Here is an 18,514-nt window from a genome sequence, read left to right on the forward strand (position 1 = left end):
CTGTAACAACCAGAAAAGTATGGACAACTCTTCCGGAGGAGTTTGTAGATCCTTTGAAGATGGATAAGAATTGACTTACTGAAGCCCTGTAAATTAACATGCAGTGCAGTAGTGGTGACAAGTGTGGTGATGTCTGTTTGCTCAGATAGTATTATGAAAGCATCCACTTGGTGGAGATGCTCAGTGCTGATAGAGCCCTGAAGTCCTGTTTGATAAAAGCAGCTCTTTGCAACTCTTCTGGCTGTGCTGTTAGGAGCTGCTTGGTGGGTGGTTGCTGATCCATCCCCTGGGAACAGCCATGCCTTTGGTGCAGCAGGGAAACCTGTGCCTGGCTTGGGCTCCCCACAGGGTGACACGGGTCCTGCCTGGGACAGACTTAAGCCAGGGCCTGCTTGACTTTGTTGTTCTCACTTGTGGGTGTGCCCTCCCCTGCTGATGTTTCAGGATCTGATAGAGAAGGTGGTGATCCTGCGCAAAGCCGTGCAGCTCACGCAGGCCGTGGACCCCAACGCCATGGGCGCCCTTCTGGCCGAGAAGATGAGCCAGTATGCCAACCTGCTGGCTGCTCAGGGCAGCCTGGCTGCAGCGCTCTCCTTCCTCCCTGCCAACACCAGCCAGGTATGGCCTCTCTGCTCCCTCTCTGGCTGTGAACAGGGGTGCTTCATCAGAGGGCTCTGTGTGGTGCAGCTCTGTGCTATTTCCTGAGTTCTCCAGACAGAGGAGGAATGAGTGGATCTGACTCCATGTTCTTAGAAGGCTAATTTATTGTTTTATGATATTATATTATGGTGTGGTGTATGTGGTGTTGTGGGGTTTTTGTAATTTTTTTTTAATTTTTTTAACTTTTTTACTTTATTTACTTATATAATTTTTTATTTTATTCTTATTTTATTTTTGAATTTTAGAAATGTTAATTATTTTATTTATTTTCAAATGTAGTTTATTTTATTTTAAAATATTAATTTTTTTCTTTTTATTTTATTTTTAAAATTATTTTGTTTTTATTTTATTTTTTTAATTTATCTTAATTTTTTTCTTATTTTATTTTATTTTAAATATTATGTTATGCTGTACTAAACTATACTAAAGAATAGAGAAAGGATAGAACCAGAAAGCTTAAAGATAATAATGAAATCTCCTGACTCCTTCCAGAGTCCTGACACAGCCTGACCATGATTGGTCACTAAGTTAAAACAATTCACTTGAATTACTTGAAGCTTCTGTAAGTGAGAAAAGCCCACATTTAATTTTATATTCACCCCCTTTCAATTCGTTTTGTGTTACATCTTAGATCTAACTCAAGGGAGTTCTAATTTTGAAACCAAACAACCACCTGCTGATAAACAGTCTCCAAACACATTCCAAAGCAGCAAAACACAGGAGAAGCAAATGAGATAAGAATTATTTTCCTTTTCTCTGAGGCTTCCCAGGAGAGAAATTCTGGCCAAGGGATTTTTCCAGAAAAGATGACAATGACATGGTTCAGCTGCTTGACATGCACCTTGGAATGTGACAGTCAGGCTGTTCCCTCACCCTGCGCTGGCCTTGCTGAGCTGGCAGGCCTGCACAGACCTCTGCTCCCTCTTGGGGAGCCAGTGACTGCCAAAGGGTGTCCCTCCTGCAAGCCAGACATGGCACATGAAATGCCATAAAGATTGGGTTTTTCTCTTCTGACTTCCCATCTTCCATCAGCTGCTGTTTGTGGACAGTTTGGGAATGAGGCAGGCAGGTGTAAGGCAGTCCAATGGCCTTGTGTCTCCTGCAGAAAAGGCTCATGCCAGTGCAATAAAGCAGGCTTAGCACTGAGTGGCCCCTCGGGCTTTGCAGTGCTGCCCTGTGTGGCAGGCAGTGCCCCTCAGCTCCCTGCCCTGCCCTTCTCTGTTGCAGCCCAACATCGTGCAGCTGCGGGAGCGGCTGTGCCGCGCGCAGGGGCAGCTCCCGGCGGGACAGGAGCTCCAGGCACCCCATGAGAGAGACCCCGTGGCCAGAGGGAGAGCTGGCCCCGTGCCTGGACGCATGCAGGCACCCCAGGCTGCAGCCCAGCAGTACTACCAGCAGGTAAAGGGCCTTTGCCACGAGGGAGGGACGTGGTGCTCGAGCTCTGCACAGTGATGGATGTAATCATTTTTTTCCTTTCTCTTGATCTGAGGCTGTGTGACAAACCTCCACTGAGAGCCTTGTGGTGAAGGTCACTGGTGCTTCCTTTCAGTCAGTACAGATGCCTCCTTTGCTCCTCATCTGGAAACATCCTTTAAGCACCTGCTTCTGAAGATTAGGTGTTTCCCCCTTTGTTTGAAAATGTGCCAAGAGCAGCTGTGTGGGAGAACAGCGCTACAGGAGTTCTGTGTGCTTCCTCTCACAGTCCCTGATGTTGTCCCATCCCTGCAGGCCTTGGGCTTGCTCATGCTGCTCTCTGGGGCAGATTATTTCCACTCCTAGCTCTGACTTTGGCTGCAGAAGTTGCTGAGCAGTAGTTATAGCAAACTGAGGGCACTTTAGTGCAGCTCTGGGTGCAGCCTGCTGTGAAAACACCTTCCTAGCCAGGTGTAAGAGGGCAGGGGCTGGTGGGGAGGCTGAGACTGCTGTGCTACAAGAAAGACCAGGTGAGTATGAAACTAATAAGGGAGCTGTGCAGGGAGGAAGAGGGGAAATGGGGGAGGGAAATTGTCTGGTTTTACCTCTAACCTGAGGATGCCACTGCAGCAGAACACTCTGGCCATCAGGGCAGTGTGGTGTGTTGGGCAGCCCTGGCTGTGTGTGCTTAGAGAGCGCTGCCAGGTCTCTAATCCCTCAGCACAGCACTGCAGCTAATCTGCCCCCCTCTAAAGGTGCTCTGGGCTGGGCTTTTCTGGGAGCAGAGCTGGGTTAGGGTTCTGGGTGTTCTCCTTGGGCAGAGATTGGCACAAGCAGAGCTATCTCCTCTCTCTGCTGTCCCCAAGCACTGCTTGCCAGAAAAACCAAGGCAGGAAGAAAGAAGGGATGAAAAACTGGGGGGGAGTTGGGCATTCTAAATGCTCAGCAGTAGTGTGTGCCTCTGCCTTCTCTCCAGGATGTTAGCAAGGTACATTTCAGAAGGGACAAAGCCTTCATCCAGGATTTACCTTGCTAACCCCACTGCATATGGTATTAAATGCATCATCATTAATAATCAAGCCTACTCTGCTGTCTGTCTTTGGCCTTCCTTGTAACCAATGAGTTGCCTTGAGAGGTGAAGCTCTGTGTGTCCTGTTTGGCTCTGGAGAATAGCAGCTCTCCTCTAGATGCTGAGATATGAGCAATGCTTTTTTAAACCAGTTCTCTCTTTCTGCCACTGTTTCTGAAATGCCAAGCAATTATTTCAGCAAGCCCTGCTTGTTAATTAAAGGCTGGGTGTATCAGAACCCCATGAGTTCACTGGGAGTTACAACCCCCTGTGTTGCTGGCTTTTCAGGGAGCTCATCCTCAGCAGGAAGGGCTTGAAGGGGACAGGTGTCAGTCAGAAAGGTTCCCAGCTGATGAACCAGAATGGAGAGAAATTACACGTTTGAATGTTAGGATACTTGCTTTGTTTGCCTTCCTTTAGAGAAGGTGTGTATGCAGGACTTGTTCAGGCTTGAGGCAGCCTTTGTTTAACTGCTGTCTCAAATAGGAACATGCTCTTAACCCTTGGATTCCTTTCAGCACAGTTTTGTTGAACCCTCTTTTTCATCTGAATAAATCAGGCGTGAAAGGGGGTGAAAAGTCTTTGAGATTCTCTTGTGAGGAGTGATGCAGGCATTAGCAGTGACTGCACCATCAGCTTAGCACTGTGTGGGGTTAGAGACACCCAGCCTGGAGCCAGCTGAGCCAGCCAGGGCTGCAGGGACACAGCTTTCCCTCTGCTTATATCCTTGAAGCCCAGCCATGGGCTTGTGTTGTCCACGCCTTGCTCAGGAATGTGCCAGGCCCAGGAAGTTGTTGATTTCTGTCCCATCAGAAAGGTAGGAGTGGTTGTATGGACTTGAAGCCATTTGGAGTGGCAGAGAAGGAAGATGGAGGAAAGGAGCTATGGGAGACTGGCTGGGAAGCAATTACCATTAAGATGTGTATTTGTGCATGTGCAAGAGCTGAATATCAGTTTTTAACCTTTCAAAACTATATTTTAACCTTTTTAAATTCATCTGAAGCTCAGTTTGAACAGATTCCTTCTGTGTGAGGCATATGTTTGAATTTAACATGGAACCTGGGGCTTGCAGCTGTGGTTAGTGATGCTCACTGTCATTGGCCAGTGGGGGGGGGGCTTCTGCAGTAGGAAAATGTGATGAGAGATGGAGACCTGGCTGACTGGCACACATAACACTGCACTTGCTCCACAGCCTACTGCAGCTGCAGCACTGCTTCATCCTCACTCTGCAATTCACTTTGGCTCCAGTGATTTTTGTCTGCCTTCAATGCAATTCTCCTCTTCCTCTGAGATTTTATGGCTGTTACAAGTGCCAGCATGCAAACCTTCTTGCACTCACTTCTTTGCATCTTGATTTGTGAAACCCTTTAGACTTTTTTGTTGTTTTGTTTTCCATGATTGGTATTTCTTTGTTCGATTCAGGTTAGAATTGCCCCTACTGTCACTACCTGGAGTAACAAAACTCCTACTGCCCTTCCCAGCCATCCTCCTGCAGGCTGTCCCTCTGACACACAGGTATAACCTTCATTATTCCTCCCTGAGCCTCTGCTCCACCCCAGTGTGTCCCCTGGTGTAATCTGTGCAGATAGATGGATGGAGCAGCTCCCATGTGTGCTCTGGTTTTACTCCTCTGCATCCCCTTACTTTTCTGTCACCAATGCCCAGAGGAGTGGCACAGTGGAAAGTCTTGAGTGGGAGCTCAGTGTGACCTGAGTCTCCCCAGCCCTTGCCCCACAGTGGAATATCTGAAGTATGATTTTTCCTTTCCCCTTTTTCCATGGAGATCAGAAGCTGCAGAGTTACCATTTAAGTTTGGTTGAAGGATGGCAGGGAGCTCTTCCTTGTGCAGGCAGGGGTGTGCTGCTCTGCTTGCTGCTGAAGTCACTGCACATCCAGCTGTGCTTTCAGTGCTGTGCTGGGCACCCTGAGGCACTGGGGTGGTTGGAGGCATTTGCCCCTGTGCTGTTGATTCCCTTCTTCCATGGAATATGGTTTCAGGCCTTGAAACGTGAACTCATCCTTTTGCTGCAGTTCTGCTTCAGCACTGCATTACCAGTACTAATGAAATCCTGTCTCTCCCATTTTTCCTGTAATTTTTTTTGACAGGGGGACAACCCACCCCCTCCAGGGTTTATTATGCCAGGTGCTGTTGGCCCCAGCATGCCTCCCCAGCAAGCCACATCTTCCAACTACAGCATGTACTCGCAAGCAGGAACGCGGCCAGCGTACCCACAGAGTGAGTAACAGCAGCCTCCCCTCTCCCTGTCCCTGTCCCTCCCACCCAGGTGGGCCAGCCCTAACTCTGGGATAGCCCTGAGTCCCCTCCTTGTGGGTGGAGTGTTCAGACCAAGCCAGTCCCACAGTTCTTGTGGGGTGGGGAGAAAGGTGAGGTGACATCTGAGGGTTGTCATTTCTTGGTGGGGTGCAGGCATCAGACACCCTCTGTCAAACTTTCCTCCTTGCTGAGGTGCCTACCCACAGCTCTCAGGCTCATTGCCCAGCTGGCCTGGCCCAAGCTTGTGCTGGGGTCAGAGACTCCAAAGTCTGAGCCCTGGGAAAGCAGCACAAGCCTGGCAAAGAGAGCCACAGCTCATCTGTGTGCAGCTGGGCACACATTCCCCATTGGGGCTCCATGGCAGTGGGACAGGGGATGAGGAAATGAGGGCAGTAGTAGAGGTGAGTGAAGAAGGGGGCAGAGCCCTGGCTCACCCAAAGCAGGGACTGAAAGTACTGGCAGGAGGGAGGAAAAATGGCCATAGATGGGCAGAGGCAGAGAAATCAGCTGCAGGACCCACAGTGAAAGGCTGTGAGCTTACATTCCCTTCCAGAGTATGCATTCATTTCCTTGGGCTAAGTTTTCCCTTTGTGAAAATCTGAGACAGGGCTTTCCTTTCTCTGAGAGCCCCTGTGAGGATTGCAGTGGTCCAGAAGACAGCAGTGTCCATGTGTCCAGCCCCACCCCAGGCATCATGGTGCCTCTGGGCTGGAGGGTGTGTGTGGGAGAGCAGCAGTCCTTTGGGCCAAGGCCATCCTCTCTGTGCCTCCCAGTGCCAGGGTGGGGATTTGAGCAGCCAGAGCTGTGGGAGCCAGGATTTGGCTGGGCAGGTAAGCGGTTTTGGGGTGTAGGGGCATGAAGAGAGGAGAGTCAAGTGAAGAAGGAAGCAGAGACAGATGAAAGCCACTGCTCTACTGTTGTGAACTCACTGACTGTTTTCTCTCCCTGTTTGTAGCATATCAGGCCACACAGCAGTACTCTGGAACTGGGGGACCAGCTCTCTATCAGCCTCAGCAGCCTGTTGCTGCCCCTGCTTCAGCCTCTTACCCCAGCCCTGCCCCTAACACCACCCCCTCCTACCTGCCCTCTGCCCCTGCCCACTCCATGCCCTCCCCGCTGTACCCCGGCCAGCCTCAGCCCTCCCCAACCAGCCTGAACCCCATCTCTTCCTTCCCTGTTCCTCCTTCTGGCACCTCCTTTCAGCATGGCAGGCCAGGACTTCCAGCAACTTCTGTGGCTTATGCATTACCTACTGGACCAACAGGTACTCTGCCTGCAGCCAGTGACCTTCCTGCATCCCAGAGAACAGGTCTGCGCTTGGACAGGGGGGCAGGCAGGGAGGAGGGAGGGGTTTGCTCTTCACCCACTCAGTTCAATATGCACTTCTTGCCTTGTGAATGCTCTGTAAAAAGTTTGCTTTTGCTTAGAGATCAGTTGAAAGCATTTCTAAACCACATCATCACCCCTGTGCATCTGTGGTAGGGCTCTGTTGACCTTGCCACTGTCACAGAGCTTCTGTCTTGCCCAAGACAGGATGCTACCACAGGCTTCTTATGTATGAGGCTGTTGTATGCCATGGATGGGTCATGGCTCAGTTTTAATGTTGGTGTCAGAGCCTGCACTGTGACTGGAGAGAAAAGTACGAAAATTAGCAAGTTTTCCTAATTGCTGCTGACAGGATGATCCCAGTTCTCCTTGCTGAATGATTTGCAGATGTGATTTGCCCATGTCCCTGGTTTTTCAGCAGCCTTTAAAGCCTGGATTTGCAGCATATTTAATTCAAACAACATTTCCCATAGCATCAGCTCTCCTTCGTTGTTGTGTCCCTAACCTGTTACTGCAATGGGATTTACTGAGGTTATGAATGCCTTAGAAGAGAATCAGAAGTGATTTAGAAATGCTTTTGCCTGTCTCTTCCCTGAATGTCAATTAAAAGCATGTGTGTGTGGCTGACACTTGGAGCATGTTGGAGCATGCTTGGTGAGAGAGCACTGGCTGAGGTGGGGCTCCCTGTCTGCTTGTGACTGCCTGGGTGTCGCTGCTGTGGGACAGTGACCTCGCCTGCCATGACAAACCTTCCCTTGGCAGCCTGTGAGACACAGCTTTGCATGCCAGACAGTGCAGGAAGAATCAGCAGTCCTTTTCTAAACCTGCTCATGAGCACCCTGCACATCCAGCTGGTTCAGCTGAAGAGTCGAGGAGCAGATCTGGGGAAGGAGAGGGTACAGGGAATCCTGGGCGAGACTTGGGGGATGTTTTGTTGACAGACACTAATGTGCCCACTGTCATTCCCTCTCTTATTTTAAAAGTCTGTTAGGGGTGATACAGTGCAAAAAAAGCATTTTGCCTTTGGCAGCATGAATCCTATGAGTAGGTGCTTCTGTTCCTGTCCTTGAGGCTGGCAGCTCACAATACCCCCTTGTGTTTGGGGGAGAAGTGGTCTTTTGCTATGCCAAAAAATAGGACTGGTGTAGGACTGCCAGAGTTGCAAAGGGCGAAAATACCTTTTCCATCCACCATGCAGCCAGGTTGGTGTCCCTTCTGCTTTTGGAGGTGCTGCAGTGTGATCTCTCCTGACCTCACATTACAGGGCATGTCAAACTTGACTCTCTAAACCAGAGGAGTTAGTAAACTGGAAGGAGGGAGAGGTGTTGGGTAGGGCTCTAGGCCTGGGATGTCAAACAGCACATTACAAGGCAGACAACATGGCTTCTGCACCTCCAAATAAATGCAAGGAACAAGAAAATTGTTCCTCCTTATCCGTTTTACTACTCAGCTTGCATTGCAGTGATGTGACATAGCCCACATGGCAGGGTCAGAGTGGGTGAAGCTCTTTTCAGACTTAAAAGTTGTTCATATTAGGCTTTTTATCAAACTTTCTGAGAACTATCAATGCTGCTTCTGTTGTTCTCAGCAGGTGTGGTGAGCAGGGTAGCCAGTACAAAGTGTCAGAACTTTGGGCATCCTCTGATTTCTGCAGCCCTGGGCTGAAGTGCAGGGGTGGACAGCAGGCCATGGTGAGGTGCTGAGCCCAGGATGGCTCATGCATACACACAAGTGATGACTGCAGCTGGAGAACTATGGAAAAAAGATGAAGTGTGTCTGAAGAGCACGCTCTGTTCTCTTCCAGTGTTTAGATTGCACCTTTCAGAAAGCACACCAACAAGAATGAAAAACCCTTGTTTTCCAGGTGCAGCAATGACAGTGCACATGCTTAATATGCTTAACCACCAACACACTTTGTGAGCAGCTGCACTGCCTGGTGGGGGATGCCTTGGCGTGAGATCCTGTAGGAGCACTGAGATCTGCAGCCAGGAGCAGATCTCACCTGTAGCTCTGAGTGTTGTGGTGCAGTGATGCTGGTCCTGCTTTTGTTGTGGTGATGATCTTATCTGGGAACATCATGCTTCACTGTGCAGTTGTGACTCATTTAAAGGCAGGAATAAGGGAGGAAGGAAAAAATATCTCCAATCTGAACTCTTGAAAAGCACCCGACCTTTGAACTGGCTTGGATTTAAAGATGCATGTAAAAAGGAAGAGTTCTGTAAATATATTTTGTTTTTTATTCAAAGGCACAAAACATCAGTATGTTAAGCTGTACTTGAAGCTTCTGTAAGCGAGAAAAGACCACATTTGATTTTATATTCAACCCCTTTCACTTAGTTTTGTGTTAGATCTTAGAACATACTGTCAAGGGAGTTCTAATTTTCAGCATCTTGAATCTTGTTTGAAAATGCAGTAGACCAATCCTGAGCTAAGGGAAAGGTTTTTACCAGAAGTATGAGCAGGCTAGCCCCAGGGACAGGAGTTATCTCATTCCTTTTTGGAATGGTGAGGAGTTTATTGGCTTTATTTGCCATTTGGGTGTGTTGCTCAGTCTGAGCAGGCAGTGTGTGTTTGTGTGAGTGTAAAGTGTGAACATCCTCCTGTTGCTGGGCTGCATGCAGCTGAGAGCGTGCCTTGGTTTGAGAAAATACTTGGGAGATCCACTCTAAACTCAGTTACTTCAAGCATCTCTTGGAAAGCTTTCTGGAATGGTGAAATGGTGTTCAGAAGATTGTAGCTGAGAGTAATGGTCTGTCAGCTGCACTGGAATAGAAAATGAGAACATCAGAAGAGGGAAGAAAAAGGGACAGAATGCTGCAACCTTTGTTACAAACTAGAAATACTGATATACTGCATGGAAAGAGCAACAAGCTTGATTTGGGGGAAGGTGGACAAAAGTAATTTCATGGGGGGTTTGAACAAATGACTTGTCTCCAAGCTGGCATTGTAATTTGGTTAGGTGTGTTTTTCTGCTGATGCATGTTGTGAAACTAAATTGCTGGTCAAAAATGAAAGGCCAACTGCTTTATTATTTTTGAAGAAAAGTATTTTTTTAGTTTTCTTTGCATTTTGTCTGCAGAAAGTCTACCAGCTCAAGACCAGGCCTCTCCCTTCACAGGTGAACTAGGTACCACCTAACCTGAAAATAATTGCAGCCACTACATGAAATTAATTGAATGGACAACAATTATGCAAATGTTCTTTACAGAACATTAAGTGTGATGCTGTTTGCCAATTAGACTTTAATCAAATTGATTTTTAATTCCTTAATTAAAACCAATAACAATATATCTGGAGTTTTTAACCACAGAAGCAAATTATTTTTAAACATTTTCCTTTTTTAATGCAGATTATTCCAGGAAATTAACATCAGTGACAGTCTGGGAGATTTTCTTAATGTGCTATTCCTATCACTTAGACTCCCTGTATCTGAAATACTCTGGGATTTTTAGGGAGGAATAGAGGAGGCTGCCAGGAGATGGCACTGCCTTTGGTTACAGAGAAAGCAGCTGTGAAAGGGGTTTTGAATAGTTGTTCATTTTCCCCTTTAACATGCTCTGGATGTGGAACTTGCTTGACAAAAGCCTGGGAGCAAATGACATTTCAGATAAATTGAGCAAATTCTGCAGGAATGTTAACTTCTGCTGTCTAAGGTAAATTCATCATCTGCTGAGTGAAAAACACTGTGGTGAAAAAGTCCATGGAGCAGGGCTTTGCTTTTGTTGGCTTTTTGTGGTTTTGTGCAATAAATCCTGATTACTGGGGCACTGCAGTTAATAATGCCTGGGTGTAATGCCATGGGCCCAATTCCCTGTGCTCCATGAGGAGGTGGGAGCTCTCTCCATGCCCTGATGGAGCTTTGGGCTGCAAATCTCCCAGCTGCAGGGGGCTTGCTTTCTGGGGAGAGCACAAGGGCTGGTGCAGAGCAGCACCCCAGCCTGGAGTGAATCTGCTCACACATCCTCTGTGCTTCCAGTTGCAAACCAATCACCCCTGGTACAGAAAGCCAGGTTTTCCCACCTTGCTCAAGCAGCTCTGCTCTGATTTGGGGATGCAAAGCACCCAAAACCATGCTGTAGCTGGCAGGGGAAAGCTGGGTTTGTGGCTCTTTGTGTTTCCAAGGTGACTGGGTGAACCTGCTCAAGGCCTCTGATGCCTCTTCTTTTTGTGTGGTGTTTTGTGTGGTGTGGCTGGGGAACTTTATGTACAAATGTCCTGGATAAGCTCTTCACATACACAGTCTGTGTAGCAGAGCTTTCTGGGGCATGGCAGGCCCTCTTCAAAGGCATGTCTGCTCAAAGATCTTTTATCCTGCAAGAGAAGTAAAAGTTAATTATTAGGTTATTAGCTTGAGAACAGTTGGTCAAGATCCCAAACGTTGCCCAGTGGGCACAGAGCCCAAAGGGTCTGATGGCAGGGATGTTGGGAGGCCCTGGCTGGCACAGGAGATGCTCTGGCCCTCAGGGAAGGGCAGAGGAACAGGCAGGACAGGGCCATGGCATGGATCTGGCCCAGCAGAGCTTAAGAAGGCATCACTGCCCTCTTCCCAGGTACTTACAGACTGTGTTCTCTCTCTGTCCCAGGGCCCCAGAATGGCTGGAATGACCCTCCCACCCTCAACAGAGCTGCCAAGAAGAAGAAGGTACTCTAGCAACTCCTACCTCAACACAACTGAGTGCCGATCCCTTGAAAAACAATAGTTTAAGCTGCTGCTGGGAAACCTGTTGGCAGGAGAAGGGAAGAGAAGGCTTAGCAGCAAACAAAAGCTGCATCTCATGAGCAGAAATGGCCTTTATGTCTCTCTAATGTGCATTATCCCTCTCCAAATGTCTAAGCCTCTAAAGAGATGGTGGGTTTTTGCTGAAGTTGTGGTTGTTAATGGCAACGTGGTTCGTGGTTTGGACCAAATACTTCCAACTGTTTTCATCTGCAGTAAAGCAGCAGAGTTTTGCAGGAGATTATACTTAGGCAAAATGAGGAGGCTGTGCAGATTGTTATAGGTTATTGACATTGCTGGAGCTGAAAGCAATTTATCCTGATTAAGGGTCTGACCCTGAGAGATCTGTTGAGAGTAAGACAATTTCCATGATGGAGATAATGTAGTTTTGCAAAATGGATTTAAATTGCAGCAGGGCAGGATAACTGGGAATGCTTGGCACGGAGCAGAGCGAGCCTTTTCATCCCCTGGTGCTCCTGCAGGCTGGAGCATCTCCACAGCAGTCAGTGTTATCCACTGCTCTGTGACCCTGGGAGGCAGGAGTTAGTCTGGAGCATGTAAAGTGTGGGGAGAACAAAACATTAGAGCAGCCAAGATAAGGTCTGGGTGAAGGCAAAGGCAGGAGCCTTCCTTACCCTTTGGGCTTTGGTCTCTGCAATTCAAAGTGAAGCTTTTGGAGGCTGGATAGACAACTCTTAGTGTCAGAGTAACTGCTGGAGCAGAGAGCTCAAGAAGCAGCCTTGTGCACACAAGATTTTTGCTACTTCTGTTGTGTGTGTGTCACAGCCAGAATTTCTGCCGTAGCCAAGGCTTGCAAGTTGGCTCCTTCTAAATGAGGAATGTGTTTTTTGCATTCTCTCTTGGGTTTTTAACAAATCTGTCAGTCATGTTTCTATGTTTGTTTCCCTTCTGTCCCCTGTCTAAGGGGTGGTTTAGGATATTATAAAATGACTCACCACATGGACTGTTATAAAATAGAAGAAATATCTGGCATTTCAAGCCATAATTTTCAGCTGTTTTCCTCCTAAGAACTTATTCACCACTGAAAAGTTTATTGCTGTGATTCATTTCTTTTATAATTGACTTTGTTGCTGGATTGGAATTTTTTTTTCTGTACCAAATCACTAGCTGAATTTAGATTCATTCCATCATTCATTTAAGGTTCTGTAATCTTCCCTTTTTTTTTCCATGCACACCCAAAGAAATGTGCACATTCCCATGGGAGCCCTTTCTGTTGTTTTGATTCCTGCATGATGTGTAGCAGAGGCCAGTAGCTCATTTTGTTGTTTCTTCCCTGTACCAAATGTTTGTGAAAACCCCCTGTGTAAAGACTGGCAGATGCTCAAGGATGAATCTGAAATGCCCTGGTAATCTGCCTCAGTGCAGACCTGTGTGCCAGGAGCTTGAAAGGCTTTGAGAAGCTTTACTGGGGCATGTTGCTGCCTGTGACCTACGTTCTGTGCTGCATGGACAAAAATACACCCTTGAAAGTGAGACACAAAAGTCTAAATATAATGACCCAATAGTAAGAATAGATGAAGGTGTGGGTTAGCTTTCTCCTCTAATAGTGCTGTGGTTTGGAGGGAGGGTGGCTCTGATTGGAGGTGGCAGCTCTCAGCTCTTGTGGCCGGGGCAGGCTGGGCTGTACTGAGCACTCAGTGTGCAGCAGAGGGATGGCTTTGGTCAGCCACAGTGGCGTTCTGTGTTATTTGTGTACCCAGCACTCCCAATTGCTGTGCACTGGGGAGTCTGTGGGAGCTGGGTGTTGTGCAGTGCCTGCAGCAGCCCCCAACACGAATGCCCTGTTTTCCCAGGTCCCTGAGAACTTCCTGCCCCCGGTGCCCATCACCGCCCCCATCATGAACCCACTGGCGGAGCCGCAGTCCCAGATGCAGCAGCCCCAGGCTCCAGCACCGCCCAGCAGTGCGCCCAGCTTCCAGCCTGCTCACCTCCCTGCAGGGCACATGGTGCTGCAGGGGGGCTTCCAGCCTGCTGCCCAGCCCCTGGGGCCCTCCACCATGGCACCCACTGCTTCCAAACCCAGCACCGAGGGAGCCCCGGGGGCTCCCATCGGCAATGCCATCCAGGTAAGGCAGCCCCAGCACTGCAGGGCTTGGGTTGTCCAGCAGTAGAGCCTGCCAGGCAGGATCCTCTTGTCCAGGCTTTTCTTGTAGCTGCAAAGTGTGCTGTGGAGTTTCTAGGCACTGGCTTTGCACCTAGGTGCTGACATTTTGCTGCTGTAATCTCCACCTAGATGGCACTAATCCTATTGTCATGTGGGCCAACAAGCTGCTTCCTTATGCAACTTTCACAGCTTCCCAGAGGGAGCAACAGCAGGTGCTGCTAAAGTCACCTCCACACACCCCCAGGGAAGAAATAGGAGTTGTGCCAAGCTGGGCAATAATGCCACTTGGTTTAGCTGAGAACAACATGTGGGCACAGTGACCTGGAAAAGCCTCACCTGTTCTCTGTTGCTCAGCACGTGCAGGCACTGCCCACAGAGAAGATCACCAAGAAGCCCATCCCTGAGGAGCACCTTATCCTGAAGACCACTTTTGAAGCTCTCATCCAGAGGTGCCTGCTGTCTGCCTCTGATCCGGTAGGGGATTTCTGTGACTTGGGATTTCTGCTAACAAGCTCATTTCAAAGGGAAACAACAGCTACCTGGGAAAGGGAAGGCTAACAGCTTTAACACAACCCCTGGAGCTGGATAGGAAAACATTTCCCATGGCAGCCAGTACACTGTAAATGAGCTATCCCTCCCAAAGCTGCTCATTTATTGCTGATGGCCAGTAAATAACATGGCACCACAAAGCCCAGCTGCTGAATGGTCAGCTCATGCCTGCCACATGCTAAAAGATGATGCTGGTGGCATGCAGAAGGCTTTGTGCACTGAACTTGCTTGGTCAGCAGCACAGACTCGTGCTCTTGTCAGTTCAGTATCACTCAATTGCTCAAAATTCTTTATTTAAAGGCTGTAGAGTGCATTATATATATATGTGTGTTTGTATGTATATATAGTGTATTCTGCATTCCCTTTGACCTTTTCTTCCTCCAAGTGCCCCTTCCCCCAGACAGACAGAGAAGGCAAAAGCATTCCACTCATATCTGCACCTGGGGATTGCTTTTCTGCTCTGCCAACACATTTTGCTTGCTTCTTGTTAAGTCTCTCTGATATTTTTAGGCAGTGAAAGTGTTTCAGCCCACAGAGACAGGAGACACCACCCTGACTGTACACACCAGTTGTTGTCAGAGCAAATACAGGCACTGCTCAGCTATTGCATTCTGAAGGGGAAAATGGGAACAGGAACTAAAGAGTGAGGAGAAGAGCAGTTTGCACTTCCACCAAATTTGGCTGGAGAGATGTCTTGCTGTTTCCTAGACACAATTTATTCCTCTCTGTCCTAGCTGACCATCTGTAAAATGAAAATAGCATCTGCACCTTTTCATGGGCTTTGAAACTCATGTTTTATGGTCATGCATCTGAGAGTTAGGCAGTCCAGAAGAACTGGGGGTTTCTTACCTGCTCCTCCTGGGAGACTTTTTCCTTGGATATCTCAGTTCCTTGATGACATAACTGCTGCTGAAGAGTTTCTGCATGTGGCCCAAGATCCATGTGCTGTGTTCTCCTTTATGCCATCTGAACAGCTTTCCCTCATTTCTAGAACAGCAAGCAGCCAGCAGTTGGTCTTCCCCCTTGAGCTAGAGCGTTCCCACAGACTTTATTTGCTCCAGGCAGTTATTTAATCCAGAGAAACATTTCCTCTTGCCAGGGAAAATGGCAGTTATCTTAAGTGAAGATGGATTGATGCACAGACTGATTTAGGAGGAAATGCCATTACTCTTGTGCACTGATGCCATTTCTGCTGCTGTTGGCCAGCAGCTTTTTTGTGCTCCTGCAACTGTAACCTTGATGCTTTATTACTGTTTTATTACTCTGGAGTAAAATCTACAATTTTAGATGTTGGTTTAAAAAAAAAAAAAAAGTGGATAAAAATTAATTTCTCCAGCAGCTGCAGCTCCAGGTGAAATGTACTGGGCTTATTTTAAAAGCCTTTGGTGGCAAAATAATTCCAGAAACATCAGTGGGTGGTTTACTTTATAAAAGTCATGGAAGCCCAAAGTGTCTGTAAGGACAGACTGGGTTAGGCTATTAGTTTTTCTGTTGACACTAAAAACTTACAGACAAATGGCTGACTTTATTAATCAAATGAGGAAAAATATAATTAGGATTTACCATAAATGATGACTGAGTTGTACACACTTAGAACTGGAGAATCTGCATGTGCCAGTCTCACTGATGTTGCTGGATACTTCATTCAAGTGAGAATTTTACCCAGTTATCACTATGCTTTTTCAGTGAACCATAGGAAAAAAATTGTGCTTCAACTCAGAATTCTGTCACTTTTCTTATCAGTTATGCCAGTGGGGTTTGCAAATGACCAGTGGCTTTTGGGGTGCACCTCTACAGTTTTCTATCTTCTGTAGACAGCTGAAGAGTTTACATGTACTACAGTCATGTGGTCTTTCCTAGCAAAATCATGGGAGTACAGAACAAAGAATCCAAATGATGTGTTAGGAAAATGTTGAGAAAGGAATTTGATGTGCTCCATGGACCTATTTGCTATGATATCAGATTGGTCTAGAATTCTAAAAATTGCTGTCCCTTGATGTATTTATTTGTCTTGCAGCAAACCAAGAGGAAACTGGATGATGCAAATAAACGCCTGGAGTTTCTGTATGACAAACTTAGGGAACAGACAGTAAGTTCTGTTTTACTTCCCCCAGCCCTCAATCACATATGGCCAGTGAATTCATTGGTCCAATACTACTTCTGCAGTATGTAGCAGGTGCTCATTATTTCTTTGGAAGTGTGCTCCACATCCATTTATTGGAAGTTTGCATGGATTTCTTAGAAATCAGCCAGTTACTGTGCCTGGCCCCACGTGCCTGTGCAGACTTTACAGTGTTGTTTTGGGGTTGTGTAATGAGTTTTATGGTGCTGTGCTGAGCCAGAGAGCAGAGCTCCTTGCAGCAGGCACCATTTCTCTGCTCCAGGCAGGAACTGAGACACACAGCCTGGGGTCACAACAGAACCCAGGGGACTTTGATTCTGGAGGCTCAGTGACTTCACTGGAAAGCAGATGTACTTTTGAAGATCTGGTAATTTTTGCAAAGCCTTCCAGGAGGCTTTGGCAGAATAAAGGACTGTGCTTAAATGTCTCAGTACCTTAAGATTAGAGTGATGTAATCCTCTTGTTGTCAGGCCACATTTGCTGAGCAATTAACTTTACCCAAAGGCATAAAAGCTCAGTAGGTTTTTTCTGGTGCCAGGATTGTGTCACAGCAGGTCTCCCACCCCAGGGAATTGCAGCCAGGCAGGGAAGGCTTGCAGGGCATAGCAAGAGTACTGCAGAGAAGGTCCATTTTGGTTGAAGTCTATTGTTAGACTTTTCAATGACTGTTCCCAGTGTGGTGCAGCTCTGAAGATGGCCATCCAAATAAAGGAGCTAAGTGCTGCACCTTCCTGAGAGCCAAGCACCACACTCAAAATTTTTTTTTCCTAGTTAGTTTCCTTTCCTGGTTAGTTTCCTTTCCTGGTTAGTTTCCTTTCCTAGTTAGTTTCCTTTCCTAGTTAGTTTCCTTTCCTAGTTAGTTTCCTTTCCTAGTTAGTTTCCTTTCCTAGTTAGTTTCCTTTCCTAGTTAGTTTCCTTTCCTAGTTAGTTTCCTTTCCTAGTTAGTTTCCTTTCCTAGTTAGTTTCCTTTCCTAGTTAGTTTAGTTTGTCTCCTTTCCTAGTTTGTCTCCTTTCCTCTCCCGCGCCCTTTCCTTTGTGCTGACCTGCCTTGCCTGTCTTCCTTGCAGCTCTCTCCGACCATCATCAGTGGCTTGCACAACATTGTGAAGAGCATCGAGACGCGCAACTACCAGGAGGGGCTGAACATCCACACACACATCGTCAGCACCAGCAACTTCAGCGAGACCTCTGCTTTCATGCCAGTCCTCAAGGTTGTCCTCACGCAGGCCAACAAGCTGGGGGTGTGAGGTGTGCCCCACATGCCAAGCCCTGGAGGTTGCTTTCCCAAAGAAGTGCATTTCTGCGGCAGACGCGCGGGAAATGGACCGAGCGCTCGTCCTCGCAGCATGGCGCAGTAGAGCTGACAAATGGCATTACACCCTCCCTGCAGAGTACCTGGTTCTAGAAGGGCTGTGGAGCCTTGGTGCTTTTCTTCTTATTTTAATCCTTTTCCCATCCCTAACCATTCTCATCTACAAATAGTATATTTAATGGGTGATGTCCCACGTTGTCAATTTTTAGGTGCATGTTACGCTGCTAAACAGTGGCTTTTAATAACAGATGTATGTGTTGAAACAACAAGATAGGTTGTGTATTGGACCCTAAAACAGATTCTTCCCTTCCACCCCACTGTTCCTTATCCACCAGATTAAAAACAGTCTGATCATGTTACAAGTGTATTTGGTCTTTCATTTTATGAAGCTGCTTGCAGTTCTGTTATTACCATTTACATGTTAAATAGCTTAATTGTGCACTGGGCCAAATGAGCAAAATAAAAGCTAATATGATATTTTCAATAAATGTAAATTTATTAAAATTTGTCTCTATGAAGTGCAGTGGAGGGATTTTGAACTGGAGCACAGTGGGGCTGCTTTCTGTTGTGTCCTGGGCATGAGAATACTTTTGTTTTTCCTCGTTTTATCACTGAAAGGCCTGTGTAGAACACAGAAAGATCAGCAGTTGGAGGAAATGTCTGAGTTTGGGAAACAAAAGCAGTTTTGCATTAACCTAAAATATCAGTCCTTGTGGAATGTAGATTTGGCAGTGCATACTGCAAGAAATAATCTCAATAACAATGTAAATCACTGCTGGCTTCTGTGACTTCAAACAGATTTGTTAGGCAAAACAGTTTTATTTCCTTTCCAGCATTTTCTTACTTCATAAGCTTTTAAAATTGGTGAACACAAGGCTTCAACTTGAAGTTACCTTATTTCAGGAGTTTAAACAAGACTTGGAGTAAATATTTTGATCTAGGTTAT

The 18,514-nt window shown here is 47.0% G+C and overlaps 1 protein-coding gene across 10 annotated transcripts in view; it reads left to right on the forward strand.

The window, feature by feature from the left end:
• The window catches only part of SEC31A (SEC31 homolog A, COPII coat complex component), a 41,040-nt gene extending 23,105 nt beyond the window's left edge, over positions 1–17,935 (forward strand). Inside the window, exons 20-30 of one of the 10 annotated variants that reach the window (XM_074540830.1) lie at positions 445–618; positions 1,888–2,058; positions 4,565–4,657; positions 5,249–5,378; positions 6,373–6,726; positions 9,823–9,870; positions 11,327–11,385; positions 13,275–13,547; positions 13,940–14,059; positions 16,152–16,223; positions 17,324–17,935. In XM_074540830.1, coding sequence (XP_074396931.1) covers positions 445–618; positions 1,888–2,058; positions 4,565–4,657; positions 5,249–5,378; positions 6,373–6,726; positions 9,823–9,870; positions 11,327–11,385; positions 13,275–13,547; positions 13,940–14,059; positions 16,152–16,223; positions 17,324–17,503 — 1,674 coding nt within the window. In that variant the 3' untranslated portion in view covers positions 17,504–17,935. The remainder of the gene's footprint in view (positions 1–444; positions 619–1,887; positions 2,059–4,564; positions 4,658–5,248; positions 5,379–6,372; positions 6,727–9,822; positions 9,871–11,326; positions 11,386–13,274; positions 13,548–13,939; positions 14,060–16,151; positions 16,224–17,323) is intronic. The other 9 variants (XM_074540831.1, XM_074540832.1, XM_074540834.1 and 6 more) reach the window with 9 other exon arrangements.
• Positions 17,936–18,514: the final 579 nt, after the last annotated feature.

The sequence above is a fragment of the Zonotrichia albicollis genome, chromosome 5 (genome assembly GCF_047830755.1).
Source record: "Zonotrichia albicollis isolate bZonAlb1 chromosome 5, bZonAlb1.hap1, whole genome shotgun sequence".
In the NCBI taxonomy this organism is placed as follows: Eukaryota; Metazoa; Chordata; class Aves; order Passeriformes; family Passerellidae; genus Zonotrichia; species Zonotrichia albicollis.